The 21,449-nt window shown below is 43.7% G+C and overlaps 1 protein-coding gene across 16 annotated transcripts in view; it reads left to right on the plus strand.

The window, feature by feature from the left end:
- The first annotated feature begins 1,938 nt into the window (after positions 1 to 1,938).
- LOC109909430 (synergin gamma) overlaps positions 1,939 to 21,449 on the plus strand; it is a 40,581-nt gene continuing 21,070 nt past the window's right edge. For 8 of the 16 annotated variants that reach the window (XM_031795722.1, XM_031795723.1, XM_031795725.1 and 5 more), the window contains exons 1-13: positions 1,939 to 2,045; positions 9,553 to 9,593; positions 12,284 to 12,420; positions 13,052 to 13,179; positions 13,277 to 13,382; positions 13,537 to 13,651; positions 14,283 to 14,618; positions 16,055 to 16,333; positions 17,889 to 17,954; positions 18,093 to 18,289; positions 19,715 to 19,981; positions 20,165 to 20,301; positions 21,188 to 21,303. In XM_031795722.1, the coding sequence (XP_031651582.1) occupies positions 2,011 to 2,045; positions 9,553 to 9,593; positions 12,284 to 12,420; positions 13,052 to 13,179; positions 13,277 to 13,382; positions 13,537 to 13,651; positions 14,283 to 14,618; positions 16,055 to 16,333; positions 17,889 to 17,954; positions 18,093 to 18,289; positions 19,715 to 19,981; positions 20,165 to 20,301; positions 21,188 to 21,303 (1,960 nt within the window). In that variant the 5' untranslated portion in view covers positions 1,939 to 2,010. The remainder of the gene's footprint in view (positions 2,046 to 9,552; positions 9,594 to 12,283; positions 12,421 to 13,051; positions 13,180 to 13,276; positions 13,383 to 13,536; positions 13,652 to 14,282; positions 14,619 to 16,054; positions 16,334 to 17,888; positions 17,955 to 18,092; positions 18,290 to 19,714; positions 19,982 to 20,164; positions 20,302 to 21,187; positions 21,304 to 21,449) is intronic. The other 8 variants (XM_031795730.1, XM_031795732.1, XM_031795731.1 and 5 more) reach the window with 5 other exon arrangements.

The following is a 21,449-nucleotide window of genomic DNA, read 5'->3' on the forward strand; positions in this document are numbered from 1 at the left end:
CTCATCTTGTCTTCTACCGTCAGAGACAGATCATATACAGTACAGAAGGATCCTGACAGATTGCAGTTGTCATGCTGATGCTGTCACTGGCCTGGTACTGAAGAGGTTGATGATTTATGGAGAATGGTGGGATGCCCAGAGTGGGCCTGGGTTAATGTTCGACTCTCTCACAGGGCCACCTCTGGGGTCTGCCTGCCCACAGCCTGCCCAAGCAGCTCCACCGTAGGGGGACCTGCCTGACTCTGCCGGCCTCCAGCTAAACTCTATGCTCCCAGCAGGGTAGGAGACCCATGCTCTCTTCAAGGCCTGTGAATGGATTCAAAGAGCTGTGTAGGAGGGACTGAGGAGACTGATGAGGGGCCGGTGAGGAGTTTCACAAGTAGCAAAAAGTAGCAAACAAATTAAATTCCTTCAGAAGATATTGTTTAAATCAGCACTTCACACTAAAACCAATCACAGGATAGGACAACTGCTAATCAGTGTATCTGTAATGATAGTTTAGTAATGAGTAGTTAGTAGTTTCTTTCAAAGAATGTATTGCACCAAGCATCAGTTAAATTTGTGTCAGTAGCCATGTGTCATTGTACCAATATGGACACAATATGGACTAATGGGTCAAGTCATGTGTTTATATTTGTAGTGCAGTCATTTATTTGTAGCAATTTGTAACCTGGAAATTGCAGTTTCTGTCAGAAAGTTCAGTATACTAATGTGGATGCACAATGGTATACTGAAAGGCATAAGTATGTAATATCCTCTTTTGCATATTTGGGTATTATTCTACACAATCAGGATATACCCTGTCTGTGATCTATTGAAAGCATCAGATGCATTCAGAGTAAAAATGATATAAATGTGGTCAATCCTAGCTGGTGGCTACCCTCATTAAGCTGTAAATCTTTCACAAAAACACCCACAGTGGGAGAAGGGTTCATCCTTGTAACTCCACCTTGTCACTGGTGCAACAATGAAGATGCTTGCTGAAAACATTTATGTGTGGGGCCACACAATAGCCTCAATACCTCATTCAGCCAGTATAAATGTTGGACAAATCCCTCAGGGGACAAATGCAGGTGCCATGAAATACAACAAGCTGTAAAAATATCAGTTTATTTGACATGCTGATAATGGATATACAGATGTAGGATCTAAATTTGACCCAGTTTGCCACATCAGAAAAATAATCCTGCAGCAACAGGAAATTCTATTATTATGTAGATTATATTTAATGGACGTTTTTGTAGGGGTTGATAAAACATTTCGTAAGGAAAAATAAAGTCTGAAATGTCAAAGTGGATATTACAAACTTCAGAAGGCTTTTTAAACCTCAAATACACTACAAGTTGCAGGAATTGCATGAAAGTTCTGCAAAAGGGTGATCAAATAAAGATCCTACATCTGTATTAGGGAAATCTAATTTGATCAATTAGGAAGAATGAGGGGTCAAGTCAATTGACCCCATGTTGCAGTAGGCCTATCCACGAAGATAACTTTTCCCATGTCATCAAATAAAATCAGAGTGTTTGAGGGACTGAAAAAACACCATGATCAATGCATGTGTTGAACTGACAGTATTTATGTAAAACACACATATTGCAAACCTTGCAGAGGCAGGTTTAATTCTATCCAGCCCAGGATAGGGTTTTAATGTCAGTGATATGGAAGACCCAGGGAAATTAATCATCAGCATTGACTTAGTGATGTTAATTAATCTTTTATTTATCTAAAAACAAAAATACCTTAGAAATTTGGGACTATTTGAAAGGTTTGTCTTGTGATATGAGAAGCATCTTCTTCATATAATCAAGACAGGTACACAATTTACATATTTACTGTAAACCTTCCAAGAGCTTTGGCATCATGTTCTATGGACGTAATGCCAAATATTTTAGTGAGTTTGGCAGAAGCACCACAGCGACATCTTGTGGAGGAGAAACAACAGTGACCCGGAAGATCCGTCACACGGTCACTGCCGACGACATCTTTCTGTCACAGACCAATGTTATCAAGATGGCGTTACGGCCAGGATCTGGGGGAGGTGGCAGGTACTTATTTTCTGTCTGTATAAATATATAAGAAACGAGTCAATTATTTGTCTTACGATATTCTGCACTTGACAGCTGCGGTTTAAATTTACACACGGAATAGCGAGTGAAGAATGAGCGTTGCAATACGTTAGGCGAGGCAGGCTAGCCATACAGCTAATAATGCTAGATGCCTAAGTTAGCTAGATATCATAGGAATGCAGCTTTTTAGTGAAGTGCTAACGGTTAGATGTATTGTCACGTCTGCTGGCTGTCGAATAATAATAACAAATAATGTGTTATAGTTTATATAAAGCGTATTTGCAGCACAGTAATGTAGTTAGCTAACTAGCCATCCAGCTAACGTTAGCGAGTAGCTAGATCAGCTGAGTTGTCAGATGTTGTTTGCTAGCTAACGCTAGTTGCTTGTGCGAACAGCCCAGGTATGGATTGGCAGGCTAAGAGGATTCGATACCTCAACACACTGTCATCTTTAGGTTGTTGGGTTGAGCTGACTAGCTAGCGAGCTAACATAGCCCGAGCTAATAAGGACGGTAGCAACTAACGTTACGTCAGAGTATCCACACTGCACACATTCTCCCCAACCTCCTTCAATGGTGTTGGTGCTTTCAAGACAACTGGGAACTTGTAAAAAATGGAGGTCAAATCATGCTAATATCCCATAAGATGTTATCCCCTAAACATTCAAGCACTAAAGCAGCTATGGTGCTGCCATGGTGAATCTTCCTGGACAAAGCTGATGTCTGATCAGGTGTTGGATGACATCATGAAGCAAGCTGCCATGCCCTCATTCTTTCAGTGGCCAAATCTAGGCTTGATCATGATCTCAACACACATGCATATAACCTAGATCTCGTTTTTGCCCCTTGAAAGATAAATCCTCTCTGCTTAGACTAAAATTACTTTTGCTTTCCTGATCTTTGCTTCTGGTCTGATGTCATTATAATATAACTATTGTAGTTCAGTCAGTCAGATCTATCAGTCATGTCTTAACAATAGAACCGCTATAGGCAAACAAACGGCCACTGACGTTTGATTTTGTAAATTAAACAAATTGGCCCAAAAGGAATGCAAGGTCCTGAGCCTTCCCTAACTTTTCCTAAATGTTTCTATTTTACATTGCTCATTTGTTAGGATTTTTAAATCACAAACAAAAGTATTTAGAGACTTTTCCCCCGTTTTATCCCCCACCTATTTCCAACTTAACCCACGAGACAATGCGCTGTAGAACGTTGTTACCCAGCCATGCGCTAATGAGTCTCTCTCTCACTGAATTAATGGTAATTGTGCACATTGCTTCACAATTGAATTTAAATCAGCGTTGACGCTTATGTTTATAGCAAATCACTTGACCAGACTCCTTGCGGGTTGATATTATTTTCTTTTACATTTACTTTGTAAAAAATAAGCTGTTACAGGACTGTTTTATTTACTACAACTCTATTACTAATCAAATGTGTTGTAAAGGAAACAAAAACATGCGACGTCGTTGCAGCTGGCCTTTAGAATAATGAAAAACATATCCTTGACTCTGAGTTGATGAGCAAAGGGAAGCAAACATTGCCAAACCACTAAATGAATACCATATGGATGAATGGGATATAATTGTGCAAGTTACTTAACAATCAAATGTAAATTTGGCCCAACTGAATGATGAGGGTGAAGAGGCTGATTTAATGTAGAACAACAATAGTATAATGATGAGTTTGTGTTATGCCTTTTTATCACCGTTAATAATTTGACTTGCGGATTCATACCATTCTCTTTTACGTTTTACTTTGTAAAAACAAGCTGTCAACTGACTGTTTTATTTACTATAACTCTTATTACTAATCACATTTATTGTACTGGAAACGAAAACATGCTACGTGTTGCATCAGGCCTTTAGAATAATGCAAAACATATAATTGACTATCCAAATGGATGAGCAAGGTGAAACAAACGATGCCAGTCAGCCAGATGCAAGGAAAGGAGAACCACTATCAAATCCTCCTTCAGAGTCACATGCAAGTAACATGTTTTGATGTCTATATCTATACTTACCTTTGTCAAATTACTCTCAATTCAAGAGATACAGCACTATTTAAAAATTTGACTTTTTCCAAGAATATTTGCGCTGTCCATGCGTTCAGCACATGACCACTCGCATGGCAACATTGCTCTGGCTACTAAGCAAAGACTAGTAACATAATACATGTCAAATATTCTATTCTGTTTTCTTTTAAATTCATTTTCTTATTTCCACAATGTTTCTTTTGACCTACCAGAACTAAAATTATAATGGAGTCCTTTGTGATGGACTTGACCTAGTGGTTTTTCGTTTTTTCTTAGAGCCTAAAGTAACATAAACGAATGAAAATGCTATTATGTTCTTTTGAAATAATTGTTTTTTAGTTTTCTAATGTGACCTAAAACCTTTATGAACAACCAAATTCTTATTCTTCCGATAGCATTATATGAAATGTATTTATTAGACTGTTAGAATATTAATGTGTCGATAATGTACTTTAGGCTAATGTTTTTTTTTATTGTTATATTTTTACATGGAAATATTTCCACAAATATTTATTAATGCAATTCATGCTTTACAATAGTTTATGCGCTGTTTATCAAGTCTAGGTGCTTATGTTTGCGCACCTTGCGGGTTGATGTGAATTTGATGATTATGCTAAAGCAGATGGCCGGCAACGTTCTCAACTTTCTCTAGTGGGTACTTATAGGCTGAAAGGCCAGGCGGTTATCGTGTTAAACCTGAGCTGCTCTAGTGAAATAAATCTCCTCTCAGTTTTTAGCGATTGATGTAGAGGTCTATGAGAAATGGTGAATATTTAGTAAAGTCTTGAGTCCTGCATGAGCCTGTTGATATTGGTGAAGCAGCAGCTCGTCCTACATTGGACTTGAAAAGGCTATCCTCATGACTTTTTCATCAGCAGCCTGGGCCTGAGCTGAGCGGTGTGAATAATGAATGTCTGCCTGCAACGTGCCTATGGACCCGACCAGCCAGGTGATAGGGATACTGATGCTGGGGAAACCAAATAGCTTTAGATTAGGCTGGGCCTACAGATTAGATTGGCAAGAGTAGCCTATCTCATATATGGTCTCATTGAAAATAACAGGTGATGTTTGTCTCTGACTAACAAACGTTCTGGAGACATTTCTTGTCCTGGCATTGGTGTACTTTAAGACCATTGGTGGGGGTCAGATATAGGTGAAGTGCTGATTTAGAGTGCTGAGCAGCTGTACAAACTCCCAACTGAACTCATCTATATTGAAAGCTAAGATCTGTAGAGAATAATGTTTTTCTCCCCCTTCTTTGTTAGTAATAATGAGAATAATGTTTTTCTCCCCCTTCTCTGTTAGTAAGCTGTCTACATCCAACGGGCTGGCTAGTGGTCTCAGATCAGCGAACGTGACCCGGGCTAGCTATGCATAGCCCTGCTGGGTGTGTGTGACTGTGTTAGTGTGTGGTGAAGGCTCTGCGATGTGGTGGACATACTACTTGATGACAATGTTACACACTGAACCAGGGACGGGGAGCAGGCAGGCAGGCAGGCGCTGTGCTGGCAATCTAGCCTGAAATTAATGAGAAACATCCTGATCCCAGGCTGTCAACAGTAGCCAGAGGCGTGAGTCTACTCTTCACTGGCCCTGCTGCCTGGCATAGCACTCTGAGGATGTGTCACAAATGGCACCCTATTACCTATGTAATGCACTACTTTTGACCAGAAAGTCTCACATCATGGGACTAGCACTCCGCTTTGGGCTCCCGAGTGGCGCAGCTGTCTAAGGCACTGCATCTCAGTGCTAGAGGCGTCACGACAGACTGGTTCCTGGTTCTAATCCAGTAACAACTGGCCGTGATTGGGAGTCCCATAGGGTGGCGTACAATTGCCCCGGGTTTGGCTGGGGTAAGCCGTCATTGTAAATAAGAATTTGTTTTTAACTGACTTGCCTAGATAAATAAAGGTTAATTAACCTTTCTAGCGCTCGACAACATTCCACTGAAAAGGCAGTGTGCGAAATTCAAAAATATGTTTTAGAAATATGTAACTTTCAAGTCCTATACAGCAAATGAAAGATAAACATCTTGTTAATCTACCCATCGTGTCCGATTTCAAAAATGCTTTACAGCTAAAGCACAACAAACGATTATGTTAGGTCAGAGTCAAGTCACAAAAACACACAGCCATTTTCCCAGCCAAAGATATGAGTCACAAAAAGCAGAAATATAGATAAAATTAATCACTAGCCTTTGATGATCTTCATCAGATGACAGTCATAGGACATCATGTTACACAATACATGTATGTTTTGTTCAATAATGTGCATATTTATATCCCAAAAATCTCCAAAACATCCAGTGATTTTAGCAGAAATACTTATAATAAACATTGATAAAAGATACTAGTGTTATTCACAGAATTAAAGATAGACTTCTCCTTAATGCAACCGCTGTGTCAGATTTAAAAAAAACTTTATAGTCTGAGAACGGCGCTCAGAACCCAAAACAGCCAGAGTAAAAGCCGCCATTTTGGAATCAACGAAGTTAGAAACAACACCATAAATATTCACTTACCTTTGATGATCTTCATCAGAAGGCACTCCCAGGAATCCCAGTTCGACAATAAATGACTGATTTGTTCCATGAAGTTCCATCATTTATGTCCAAATAGTCACTTGTTGTTAGCGTGTTCAGTAATCCATCTTCATGAGGCGCGAGCATTTCATCCAGACAAAAACTCAAAAAGTTCCATTACAGTCCTTTAGAAACATGTCAAACGATGTATGGAATCAATCGTTAGGATGTTTTTAACATAAAACATCAATAATGTTCCAACCGGAGAATTCCTGTCTTCAGAAAAAGCACAGGAACACGAGGTAACTCTGTCAGGAGCGCGCGCCATGAGACCGAGGCACTATGCCAGACTCAAACAGGTCTCATGAGCCCCTCCTTTATAGTAGAATCCTCATTCAACTTTCAAAAGACAGTTGACATCTAGTGGAAGCCCTAGGAAGTGCAACCTCATCCATATCTCAATGTGTACTCGGTAGGCAAAGCTTGTGTACTCGGTAGTCAAAGCTTTGAAAAACTACAAACCTCAGATGTCCCACTTCCTGGTTGGATTTTTCTCAGGTTTTCGCCTGCCACATGAGTTCTTTATACTCACAGACATCATTCAAACAGTTTTAGAAACTTCAGAGTGTTTTCTATCCAATACTAATAATAATATGCATATATTAGCATCTGGGACAGAGTAGGAGGCAGTTCACTCTGGGCACGCTATTCATCCAAAAGTGAAAATGCTGCCCCCTATCACAAAAAGGTTAAGTAAAAAATCTAAATGAGGCCTATAGGAAGTTGCGATAGGAGAGCTGTACTGTAGCAACAGGTGCTAGCTACATTTTGGAGTTGTGTTGAGCTTGTGGGAAAAGCTCAGCTATGTGTAGCATTCATCTTCAGTTAAAGTGCTTTGATGGGTGAGACTGAGAAATTGTACTCGGATGAATTGCTCAAGACAGGGTTAAGTGTTATTTTATAGGTTCATAGTTAAGTATCATATTAAAGCCGAGCTGTTTAATCAGTCTTTAGGAGGGTACATGACTGGTGCTGGTGCTTCCAGACTTTCAGTATGCACTTTATTTATTCATTATGTCCAAAATGCCAAAAGAGTAAAAGACTTGCAGAAGTATGGTTTACATTAGGTTGCAGTGCAGTCAGGGATGCATTACATAATTTAAGGCTCATATGAGGAGTTCATTGATGTTGAAAGATCAGTACTTTTGTTTAAATGCGTTACCAGAGTGAAAAGGAGAAAGCACGTTAGGTCTAATGATACACATGGATCTGGTAGGCTAGTTACTGTGGTAGAAGCACCTTTATGCATGTGGCACGGCCCAAGCCTTATATTAGCCCAACAATGTTTGTTGTATCAATGAACACAGGCCTTGTACAATGCAATGGCCTATACAGAGCCCACAGCTGGTATCACTGGCACTGCTGATCTCACTCTGGGTTAATCTGCACTGTTGTTCCAGGGGGTTTCATTTGTTGTGGTTGCGTAGCATAGCGCTGCTATGAAAGCTCTGTAAAGCTACATGCTAAATCTGAGGGAGAACAGATGTGAGCCAGAATGTCTCACTTCACATCAAGCCCAGGTTATGGGAAAGGATCCTGGTATTGTTAATGCATTGTATTATTACATTTGTAAACAAAGGAATACTGTTTTCTTTTCATTTCAAATTATATGATTCTGGCATCCTAAAATAGAAAAAACATAGTTTTTTGTCTCGTATGGCATTTTGGTACCTCTGGGAAAGGATTATTTTGACAAGATGGAGAAAAAACAGCTTGCAAGTGCTATCTGGATGGATTCATGGATTTGCCTGAAATGGCAGTTGTAAAGTGAAGCTCTAAGGTCCAGTGTACTGCTCTGTAGGATGGACTGGGCGTGTGGGCTTACCTGGGTATTAGTAGTCTCTCTGGATGTTCAGGTGTTATGATGGGCAGCAGGTAGACTAAAGCTGTCTGCTTGTATCCTCATCCATCTCTTTTCTCCTCCAGCATCAGTAGGACCATAGAGCTAGTGAGAGGAGGAGTCAGACAAGAAGCCGACTGCGTCAAAGTTCCAAGCTGGCCTTGTTGACTCGTTATCCCTCTCTCTTACCTAGTTCTCTGACACGGTCTGTTCTTAGAATCTAGTCTATCTTTTGTGTTTCTATAGATAAATAAGTTTCTATAGATTCCTGCTCGTGTCTCCATTTCCCTGCCGTGTCCCGATCTAGACAGATTCTCCATCAAGACCACTGACGTGCATTCCATGAAAATCTTTGTCTAGCTGTTATTACTTTACCACTATGGAAAATTACAGAGCATGGATATGCTTGGAGAAGCATTCCAGAACGACTGTTTTCAGAGGAGCTCATTCCCTGATCGATAAATGTTCTTCGGAGCAACAGCAAAGGGTTATTGGATAGATTTTTCTTCCTGCCTGTCAGGTTTAGTGTTCGCGGTCAATGCAATATTTATTCATGCATTCCCTGGAAAGCAGTGAGCTAGAACAATAAGGGCCACACTGGATTCAAGTCCAGGCTGCCTAGCCGAACAGAAAAGTGTCCAAAATATAAAGACGGAACAGAAAAAGGGAGGCTAGGTATTGCCACATCACCATACAGCATGTTTATTGTTTTACTTTCTCTCCGTGCCATTGTAAGGAAATCATATCCAATCTCCAGTTTTGCTAATTCTTTGTGATGTGAATGATGACTCCTTTGTTAAAATGCTAGCTATTGTGTCACATTGTTTAAAGTCTGACAAATTATTGGTGTGAACTGATAATGATCCATTTGCTGAATGGTTTTCGATGAATAGTCCAATCTTTCCTACTTTTATGCGATAGGCTATTGTGAGAGAGTTGAATGATTTCAGCCTAGATGTTCTCCATTAGTCTTCCCTTTAGGCTAGTCTCTAGCTGTGTTATTGACCTGTGTTTTTCCTTCTCTCCTGCAGTTTTATTTATCCTGTTGGAGGGGGCCTGGGACCGCCACAAGGTGAGTCATCCTGCACGCTACGTCCCACATGGCACCCTAATCCCTATTTAGTGCAGTACTTTTGACCAGTTGTGCACTATATAGGGAATAGTGTGCCATTTGTGACGCGTCCTGTCAGTCAGCGCTACTTTTCCAAATCTCCCCGGGCACTTCACTCTCTTATGTGCCCTGGTTTCTTGAGACGTTTTTGGATTCAGTAAATAGGCCTAACCAATAACTCATAATGATGTTTATCAGAGTAAAGTCAGTTCAGAGGTGCAGTCTGCGCTATCAACAACAACATCAGTCAAATACAATACATAGGCCCTAGGTTTATGTCCTATCTGTTTGTAATAGTTTATTAGGTAATTGGGATATTTGATCATCTCACATTGTGATAGTAAGCTCTGGAATTGACCCTGATGACTTAACAATACTAAGCGTTGGTCATTACCCATGACAACTTTCTGGTATCATGTAGCTTATGTTGTAGCTGTGTTATGTATAGGGTGTTTGTTGAGTTTACAATGACACTCTTCATAAACAAACTAGGGCTGGGCAATTCACAAGATATATCTTGATTTACAAAATCATTTTTGTCTCTAAATAAGCATTGTTGTAAAATACACTGCATTTAAAACAGTCAGCAATAATCTAATGAATTCAGGACTAAATATAATCCTTCCACAACCATAAGACCCTCTAATAATTACATTTATTTGATTGAAACAGTTTAACTTGCTTTTTGTTGCAATAATCACTTTTCTGGCTTTCAAGTCTGTCTATGAAAATGCCCTTTTTGGTTACAAATTTAACTACAATATACACAATACGTATTGACCTATAATGACTGACTTCTTGTAGCAGGTATTAGGCTATAGAGAATGAACACAGGTCTCATCAACAACCTCTTAAGCCCTCGTGCTAGTGATGAGCCAGCTAATCTTTATATTTCAAGTTTAGCCAACTTGAATCTATTTGCTAGTTAACAAAGTTGAACAGTCGAATTGTTATGAACTCACCCTTCTGTCTGTCTCCAACTGTTTGAACAGCATGCTAGCCTTTCCACTTTGTTCAGATGTTAAAATCAACTGGTCTACCTTATTTCTGTGTTATGTTTATTGCACATCTATAAAACACAGACTAGACAGATAGTATAACAGTCGTTGGCTAAAATGCTGCTACCGGTACGTGGTACCAATGCCGCGTTGCGACAACCTGAGCATTCATTTTCCAGAATCAATTTTCATTGATCATCTCGTTTTATTAGTGTCTGCTCATCGCACAATTTGAGTAGTTGAGACATAAAAAGCACATCATTTGAAAAGCTATACAGATCTCTGGTGTAAATGGGGAAGGTGCACACAGCACAGAGGAGTGAAAGAGAGGAGACTAAATATACAACATGAGAACAAGCTTATAAACACGAAAAATCATAGAACCTCGATTCTTGCGATACAGGCATTTGGAATATCGTGCAAAAACATAAAAAACACACACACACACACACACACACACACACACACACACACACACACACACACACACACACACACACACACACACACACACACACACTCACTCACTCACTCACTCACTCACTCACTCACTCACTCACTCACTCACTCACTCACTCACTCACTCACTCACTCACTCACTCACTCACTCACTCACTCACTCACTCACTCACTCACTCACTCACTCACTCACTCACTCACTCACTCACTCACTCACTCACTCACTCACTCAACTCACTCACTCACTCACTCACTCACTCACTCACTCACTCACTCACTCACTCACTCACTCACTCACTCACTCACTCACTCACTCACTCACTCACTCACTCACTCACTCACTCACTCACTCACTCACTCACTCACTCACTCACTCACTCACTCACTCACTCACTCACTCACTCACTCACTCACTCACTCACTCACTCACTCACTCACTCACTCACTCACTCACTCACTCACTCACTCACTCACTCACTCACTCACTCACTCACTCACTCACTCACTCACTCACTCACTCACTCACTCACTCACTCACTCACTCACTCACTCACTCACTCACTCACTCACTCACTCACTCACTCACTCACTCACTCACTCACTCACTCACTCACTCACTCACTCACTCACTCTCACACACACACACACACACACACACACACACACACACACTTGTGGCTGTGTTAGGGGTCCTTAGATGTTTCCGCAAATACGCATCAGAATGCATGCAGCACTTTGTTTGGATGATCCATAACCCATTATTCAGCCTGGTTGGGGCGTTATATGGTAAATCATGTGGAGGCTCCAGGAGGACTGTCAGCCAGAGCATCTGTGCAAACAAACACACTCTCTCTAGTTCTATTCCCTAATACTCCTCTGTTTTGCTCTGAGCTGTTACAGCACTCCACTCACACAGGCAAAACAGATTGGGTTGTTGCTGAGCTTCTGTTTACTCTTCCCTGTCCAGGAAATGTGTTTGCAATAATAATTCACTGTACAATGTACATCTAGTCTATGTCCAATAACACACTCCAGTCCAGTTGGGCCAACTCTACTTATATTGTCCTCCTTGACTGTACATGTTCACTCTTTAGTTACTACATGTCATCTTTATGGTTTGCAACAAACCTTTGTCAGTGTAGCCTTTTGTAGTGCTTGTGGTTGACTGTACATGTGTGATGTGTTTTCATCCAGGCATGATGCCCATACAGCAGCAGCAACAACAGCAGGGTTTCCCTGGTATGGTCCAAGTCCAAATGCAGCCCAACATGCAAGGGATGATGGGAATGAACTTCGGAGTCCAGATGCCTCCTGGTGCCATGCCTATGCAGGTGTGTGTTCGTGCACGGGTGTGTGTATTTGAATGCAATGGCCACAACATATTCCTTTCATTACCCTAGAGTGAAAGGTATTCTGTTTTACATTACTGTCTCTTTGGTCCTCTGAGGTATTAAATAAGCCAAAAGAAGAAGAAGGGCAAGACAATCTCTCCTGTAATGCTGCTCTTTATAAGAGAGCAGACTGCCTCAAGCTACCGCTCTCATTCAGGCTAGACATTTAGAAGAAGGAGCACTTTGCAGGGCATTGCCTCATCCTCACCAAATCCTCTGCCTTTATCTCTCTTTCATTCAGGCTAGACATTTAGAAGAAGGAGCACTTTGCAGGGCATTGCCTCATCCTCACCAAATCCCCTGCCTTTATTTCTGTCTCTTTGCTCTTTCTTTTATCAAATGACAACTTTTCCTCCATTCACTGCTGAAATGTTAGGACCTCTGTGTTGCATAGTGTTAATAGCACACATTATTTCCAGTCTGATTGTACTTATGTAGTGATTTCTGTGTTAAAACAACTTAGAAATGCATTGGTTTCCTGACATGTAATAATGCATGAAAGGAATGCTATGAATGCTATGAATGCTAACGAGACCTCCGCTTTGTGTGCGTGCGTGTGTGTTCTGTGCAGGGTGGGATGGCCATGGGGATGCAGGCCCCTGGGATGCAGTTCATGGGCCAGCCGCAGTTCATGGGCATGAGGGGCCCCGGGCCCCAGTACACTGCCGACATGCAGAAACAGATGGCTGAGGAACACCAGTAAGAGTCTCTCTTTCTCTCTACATGTTGTTCTGTCTGTCTATGTGGTCAGTGTGTGTGTGTTAGCTGTATGCTCTCTGTGTGTTATGTTGTGTAGGAAGCGTCTGGAGCAGCAGCAGCGGATGCTGGAGGAGGACAGGAAGAGGAGGCAGTTTGAGGAGCAGAAACAGAAGCTGAGGCTGCTGAGCAGCGTCAAACCCAAGGTGAGCCACATCATCATCATCATGCCTGGCTGCTGCCTCAGTCCTGCCTAGTTCCCACAGTGTGATAAAGACACATGGGGCGCAATTTAGGATGCTTCAATGCTGTCATTCTAGATACACTCCCCTCCTGAGCCCTGCTTTTTCCCATCCACAGGGACAGATGGGGGCGAGTCGGGACGCCGCGCTGGAGGCCATCAAAGGCAACCTGGACGGGTTCAGCAGAGACGCCAAGATGCACCCCACGCCATCCTCACACCCCAAGAAGCCAGGTACACTCATCAGTACAGTCATTGTCCTTCACTCTGTGTTTCCTCTGTATCTGTCTTCCAGGAGTCAGGACACAGCTCCACTCCCCTGCTGCAGCCTCCCCCTAGATTGATAAGGCTGCCTCTGGGGTGCAGGCAGGCAGACAGACAGACGAGACAGGCAGACAGACAAACAGGCTGGCTATCAACCTATGTGACAGCAGCTGTTGCAAAGGACAGAGCAGCTTGTATCTGCCTCTGTGTCTCACAAAGATTCTAGCATACTAAGAGAGCAACATAATCTTCTGTTTCTCTGTCACGTTTCACTTTGTTTTAGATCTTCAACTTGACCTACTGTGTGTCTATACTGTCATTATCTTGTGCATTACAGAAAGATGTCTTTTAGCAAACATCAAACTAACCACCGTATTTATTTAGTATTAATTGATCTGACATCCTTAGTTCATATTAACTATGGACATTATCATATTTATTCATTCATATGATGAACATATTCAACAATAATTTGCTTAAGAATCCATGGTACGTTTTCTGATCCTGAACCAACTAGCCTTTATGTGTCACTGCTATAGCACTGTGCACTGTGTCCACCTCCCGTCATCGTAGCCTGTGTTGTCTTCCTCCATTTTTACAGACTCATCGCCATCCCACTCTTCTGTCACCTCTCACTCCCCCCCCCCTGCTTTTGATGATGACGAGTTTAGTGACTTTATGCAGGGGCCCGTAGATGCCTCTTCCTCCTTCCCTTCCTCCTCCTCCCTCTTCCCCCCCTCCTCCCAGGTCCATCCCCAGTCTTTAGACCCAGGTCGTAGTCAGAGACCCTCCTTCCCCCCCTCCCAGGCCCATCCCCAGTCTTTAGACCCAGGTCCTGGTCAGAGATCCTCCTCCCAGTCCCTCCCTGCCTCTGTGTCCATTCCTACTGCCACCCAACACTCTACTGGAAACTCCAGCTCTCAATCTGCATTTCAAGGTAACATTTTTTTGTTTGCATCAACCTCATAAGTCAGTGTTCATAATCAACCAATAACACAGTTTGGAAGTTATCACCAGTGCTGCTGATGCGACGATATGCCGTACCGCATCATGGTGTTGAAAACCCTCTAGCGTCAGATTCGGCTTGTAGTCACTTTACTGTGTGTAAGCATACAGACGGTACGACAGATGGTCAGATTACTTAAGCCTTTAAGTTAATGCACAATAGAAAGTAAACCATGTGAGTGCCGTACCCAACAACCAGTTCTGTGTTACTGACATTTAGTAAAGTACTCCCAGTGGCACATGTATTTGTACCATCCAGAATGGGCTGGGACTGTTAGTGCTCACTCTGGCTGGCAGTGGCCCTGATAAGCCAGTGAGGAAGAGATGGAAGACTCTGACAGACAGTAAACACACCAGGAGGACAGGAGACTTAGGCAGCATCCCAAATGGCACCCTATTCCCTAGTGGAATAGGCAGCGGAAGAGGGTGCTCTTTGAGATGCAGCCGGGCTCGTTGTGTCCCCTGCCTTGTAATCTCCTCGATCATTCCCTGTGTTCTCTGTACGGAGAAGGAGGGAACTGGCCTACAGAGAACACATGCCAGCTGAGAGCTGGTACGCACACATCTGTCTCCAATCCTTTAAGGAGTTAATGACCTACTTGTCTCCCATCTATAATAAGCCAATTAGGTGGTAGATACATACTGTAGCAAAAAATGGTCAAACATACGTCCGGATCCGGCCCGCAAGGGGTCCAATCCGGCCCACAATGGGTCCAGTCCGGCCCGCAAGGGGTCCAATCCGGCCCGCAAGGGGTCCAGTCCGGCCCGCAAGGGGTCCAATCCGGCCCGCAGGTGGTTATTATAAAACATATTTTAAAATGACTGAAACCAAATTGAAACACTGTAGAAATTATAATGAACCTACATTCATACAGTTTCTTGTCTGTGTCCTGCTCGCTAATAATCACCAAAATGAAAGCTAGACTGTCAGGGAGCATCGAAAATTCAAAAAACGATGGATAGAGGACTATTTTTGCAAATTATAACACATTTTCAGTGCAACCCTGTGGACCTCGCTGAAGACCGAATGCGGACCCCCGGGGCAAAATGAATTTGACTCCCCTACTCTAGCTCTTTGATATGCTGCTAGTGCCATCGACCTAGAAACTGATAGGCTAGCCTATCTGTAGCATTCAGTAAGCTGCCAGAAGCTCCACCTAGGTGCAAAAGTTGAACATATTTGTCATGTAATATGTGAAGCTGCTGATGCACTACAGTAGTTCTACACTCTTACAGTGTCCCTGAATGACAGCTGTAAAGCAATGATGGTCAGTTTCTGTGAAATCTAAATTCAATATAACTAAGAAACAGGCAGTATGAATGGTTGTGATATCAAGCAGCTATGTTCCTCCTCACCCACTTCTCTAGGCCCGTCCCTGGAAGAGAAACTGTTCTCCTCATGTGATTTAACAGCTGAAAAGAAGGCCCAGGTTAGCTTTAAGTCCCAGAGGACCCTGGCCCCTTACAGAGCTACAGTCTCGGCCCAGTTTCACTCCAGCACCAAGGCCCGGAACTGGGCTGAGGCTCCTGGGGACCTGAGTTCTGCCTTCACTATAGAAACACCACAACCAGAGGCACCAGCACAGGGGCCCACAGCCCCCTCACCGCAAGCCGACACCCCTCCTCCCCAAACCAGTAGTGACGGTGGTGAGAAAAGAAACCATTTCTTAGCAGTCTCTCTCTGCCTTTGTTCACTGCAGTATTAACACAGTCAACGCAGAGCATGGGGCCTATCTATTTTTTCACTCTCCACTCAAGCTTATGGCCGAATGCCCCCGAATCCTCTCTTATTTTTCAGCAAACACTTCAATGTTGACTGATAAGACTTCAGAAAATGTGATTTTACTGTTTCTAACCCCGATACTTCTCTTGATTTTTCAATCTGTAATGGAAATCATACTAACCACCTCTGGGCTCACAGATTGGTTTGGCAAAGCCTGAAAGCTTTTGATGTAATTTATCCTGTTTTGTATGAGTCACTCATAGGGACTAGAGTGTCCCATCTCTGCCTCCTCCTGCTTCGGGATGCCTATATAGCTGAGGAAGCGTTCTGCTGGGTCTCTTCTCCATCCAGATCTCATTAGGCCTGTCTCACGCTAGCCTGCACAATGTGGAGATCCCCTGGAGGAATACCTGCCTACTGACTAAATAATTCTCTGTCTGTTCTTCTACTGGGGATCACTTTCCCAAAGATGAACCTCTCTCGCCCTGCCTGTGTCCCAAATGGGCCCCTGTTTTCTATATAGTGTACTACTTTTGACCAGGGCCCATAGGGCCCTGTAGGTAATGGGTGTCATTTGATGCAGTCATAGAGACTGGTGCATGCTGCTGACTGCTTAGGTTTAACACGGATGAGATGCTACGCTTGGATTGACCCGTTCCTACTGGGGTCCCCTGGGTTTAGACCTGGGGCCTCATTCTTATTCTGCATTCCACTCTGCTACTGCTGCTGTCTATTTGGTTTCGTTTGTTGGTCTTTTTCCTCAGTCGCTTGCTGTCTGTCATCCAAGGCAATGTAGAGGCTCCTCATCAGAGACTGGGTGAACTGTGATAGTTATTTAAGTGTCTGAGATGATTGAGCTGGTCTGATGAGGGGATGATGTAGCCAAGTAGCTGCTTGAGTCAACATTTGTCATTTCGACGTGCTAGTCTAATGCATCCATTAAGGCATCTTCCTCTCTGAATGCACCTTATTCAGTGTGTTTTAGGAGCTGCTTTTACACCTGCTGAATCAGTAACTCCACCTTAGTACATTCATGAAAAAATGACCTCATGGTTACACAGAATATTTAGATCAATGTCACTATGAATTAAAGAGAGAGGCTCATTTATTTGTTTGATAACCCAAATCCAACCCTCTCTTCCCCCTCAGGAGCTGTCGGAGTAGTTGGTTCTGGTACAAGGACACATGAATAGTTGTATGAAGCTTAGGGTGTGGAATCCCAAATGGCACCCTATTCCCGTTATAGTGCACTCCTTTTGACCAGATCCATATGGGTTAAAGGTAGTGCATCAGAGTGCCATTTTGGATGTGTCCTTAGTGAATCAGTGCAGAGCAGCATTACATTTCCACTCAGATCTCCAGAAGGTGGAGAATACTATACAGGCAGGCTCTGGTCTGGTGAGATGCAGAGCAGGTAGTACACCCAGGCCTAAGTCTCTGCTTCAGCTCCTAACCTAACTGTCCCTGTGTTGCTGACAGCAGGTGTTGGTGGGTACCCTCAGCCCATGGTACCAGGCTGGCTCTACAACGACAGCCTCATCCCAGGTAAACATTATGTCTATGGTGTCTACTCAGATCCTGTCCAACGCCTTCTCCATTGAGTCAGAGAAAACTTCCTAGTTCTACCCAGTCTTTCTGTAATATGTTTGACCTGTTGCTATGCCTTCTCTTTCTCCCTTCCAGAGATGTTCAAAAAGGTCCTGCAGTTCACCATGACTCCGGGGGGCATCGACACAGCCAAGCTCTACCCCATCCTGATGTCCTCAGGCCTGCCCAGGGAAGCACTGGGCCAGATCTGGGCCTCAGCCAATCGCACCACACCTGGCATGCTGACCAAGGAGGAACTCTACACAGTCCTGGCTCTGATTGGTGTGGCACAGGTAGGCATTTGCATCACCTTACATTTTTTAAAGGGTCAGAGTTATTAACAACAGAAAGATTTGAGGATCTGTTCTGTCATTGGGGACACAAAGCCATCCTTCACCTTCACTGTGATCTTTTCTTCATGTGAAGTAAAGGACAGTTCCTAATATTATGTTTCATAGCACCTTACCCACCTTCTGTAGTTAGGCCTACTGCATATTATTATGTGTGCAGTTGATCTTCTAAGAACGGTCTTACAGTCAGTCACCTCAGACATGTGAAAGGGAGACTGCTAGTGAGTGACTGTGCTGAATCTCAGCTCTGGGCCCTGGGAGGGTGGTGGTGGTGGTATGACTGAGCTAAGGCAGCCAGGTGAAAGTGACTGAGTCTCTTCTCAGCCTAGTGTGACAGCAGACCTCTTATCTCCCCTGGCCTGGCCTGGCCCTGTCGCTCACCAGCACCCCTGAGAGACTGACAATCCTCTGCACTGCACAACTCACTCTGCACGCCACCGCCACCTGCCACAGCGAGAATAATATCACTTATTCTGTTATGTACGAGTCTTGAGGGAGCGCCGGCATGAGTTGCATCCTTTGTACAATGATGAAAAAGATTGGGAAGCCGCCGCCAGTGATGGCTGTTAAAATGGAACTTGACTAATGAATGATTTATTTCAGCAAAACATCTGTCTGGCTCCTGCTGGATGGAATACAATTATAATAGATGATTGGGTTGGATGAAAGGAAAAGCACAATTTTCCAGTGTCACTGCTTTAAAATGATGATGCACTTACAGACAGCACTGCCTATTCACTATATGATGACGGGTGTCTTTGCAAAGTTTAATGCCCCTGTCTGTGTAACTTTCTAAAAGTCTAACATGTGAAAATCGACATTAACGCATTAAGTAGTTACTGTGACTTTCAGTGATGTCACGCTAAAAGTCCATCATTCAGGGCCTCCCGAGTGCCACAGCGGTCTAAGGCACTACATTGCAGTGCTAGCTGTATCACAACCGGCCGTGATCGGGAGTCTCATACGGCGGCGCACAATTGGCCCAGCTTCGTCCGAGTTAGGGGAGGGTTTGGCTGGGGAGGTTTTACTTGGTTCATCACACTCTAGCGACTCCTTGTGGCGGGCCGGGCGCCTGCAGGCTGACCTCAGTCGTCAGTTGAATGGTGTTTCCTCCGAAACATTGGTGTGGCTGGCTTCCGGGTTAAGCGGGCGGGTGTTAAGCAGCGCGGTTTGGTGGACCATGTTTCGGAGGACTCATGACTCAACTTTTGCCTCCCGAGCTCGTTGGGGAGTTGCAGTGATGAGACAAGATCGAAATTTGGGAGTAAAACGGGGCATAAATACCATTTAAAATAAATATATCATCATTCAGGAGACGTAGCCTTATCTGAACCTGACCACTGATCCCTGTTCATCCCTCCCCTGCAGAGTGGTCTTCCAGCCATGAATGTGGAGATCCTGAGCCAGTTCCCCTCTCCCCCGGTGCCCAACCTGCCTGCCCTGGCTATGGCTATGGCCCCTGTCATGCCCCAGCAGCACCAACACCAGCAGCCCATGATGACTCAGACCCCCGTCCCCGTGTCCATGGCCATGCCTACCCCAGCACCAGCAGTCATGGGCAGGGCTCCTCCTGGAGCTCCTCTACCCTCTGCCCAACTTCCCACCAACTTCATCACCAACTTCCCAAATTTGCAGGTATCACATCCAGCCAATGAGCCAACCAAGCTTCTCCATAGTATATACAGATACATGTGGTTTCATTTCACATTATGTATAATTATAGAATTTATGCCATTTAGTAGACGCTTTTATCCAAAGTGTGTTCATTCATTCTGTGTTTACTCACTCATGTGTCCATCGTCTTGGTGGTGTGTTTAGGGGAAAGCAGACGATGATGACTTCCAGGACTTCCAGGAGGCCCCCAGGGCAGGAGGAGGGGACCAGTCCTTCACTGAATTCCAGGGGGAGTCAGGACAAACCTTCCCCACCAACACACCTTCTCTGCACCAGAACAGGTACAGTACAGACTGACTGACTTCAGTTCAGTGGCGGGATCAGTGTTTGATATTACTTTAAATAAGATGATGCGTTCTGTATGGAAGTAAAGCTGAATGCTACATCTTATACAGGTATTGTGGGTAACAAGTACATGGTCTCTTAGTTGCTTGTAATAGTCTCTCCAGCGTAACAATTGCACCTCACCATCTCTTAATGAGTTTCTTTATATTACTTTTCAAACCCTGCGTGGGGAGTGTCCCTCAGGAAGAGGCAGCCCAAAGCCAGTTATCTTACAAGACAAAAAACAAAGAGAATGTGGAAGGTTCTCACGTCTGAGTGGCATGGTGGCATAGTCCTTTACAATCCCCTTCCTCTCTCCCCAAAAACAAAAGCTGAATTGTTTCCTCCTGCGTATCTGCCCCCCACCCCGGTATCAGATCACTGTCTAATTGAAAGGGAGACTGAAAAACCCCACGCTGAATCGTCAGGATAGACAGTTGGCTCTCACAGCAGCTGTAGAATGGCTCTTAACAAGATGATGGTCAGTTGAGGGCTAGGCATCAGGAGAGATCCCTCATTCCCTCCAGGCTTTTGATTCCCTGTTTCTTATCTGTGTGACTGTATGGTGTAAAACTGCCATGAGATCTCACCATTGTAAGTGTCCAATCGACTCAGGCAGCTTAAAGGGATTAAGGTAGGGGAGATGGGTGCAGCATTGACCCCCAGACTGTGTCCAAAAATCCCTACATACATAGTCCACTACTATTCCCTACATACATTTCCTACATACATAGCACACTCTGGTCATAAGTAGTGCACTATATAGGCAATAGGGTGCAACTTGGGACACATCCCCAGACTCCCCTGTGGACTGAGCATGGTGTATTGTCTGTCTGTCTGCAGTGCTCCTGCCATTCTGACTCCGGTCTCTGGCTCCTCCTCGTCATCTTCTGATAAGTATGCTGTCTTCAAGCAGCTCTCGGTGGAGCAGCCTCCAGAGCCCTCTCAGCCTGCCTCAGGTACACACCCTCCTGGCCCTACATCACACCTCAACTATTCACTGCTCATCCTCCACCACAACTAACAGATGTGTAGGAAATAGACATTGTTCATGTTGTTTGTCATAGAATACTTACCTAATAGTCTTTGTGTGGTATTGTAGTAC

The sequence above is a fragment of the Oncorhynchus kisutch genome, linkage group LG18, assembly GCF_002021735.2.
Source record: "Oncorhynchus kisutch isolate 150728-3 linkage group LG18, Okis_V2, whole genome shotgun sequence".
In the NCBI taxonomy this organism is placed as follows: Eukaryota; Metazoa; Chordata; class Actinopteri; order Salmoniformes; family Salmonidae; genus Oncorhynchus; species Oncorhynchus kisutch.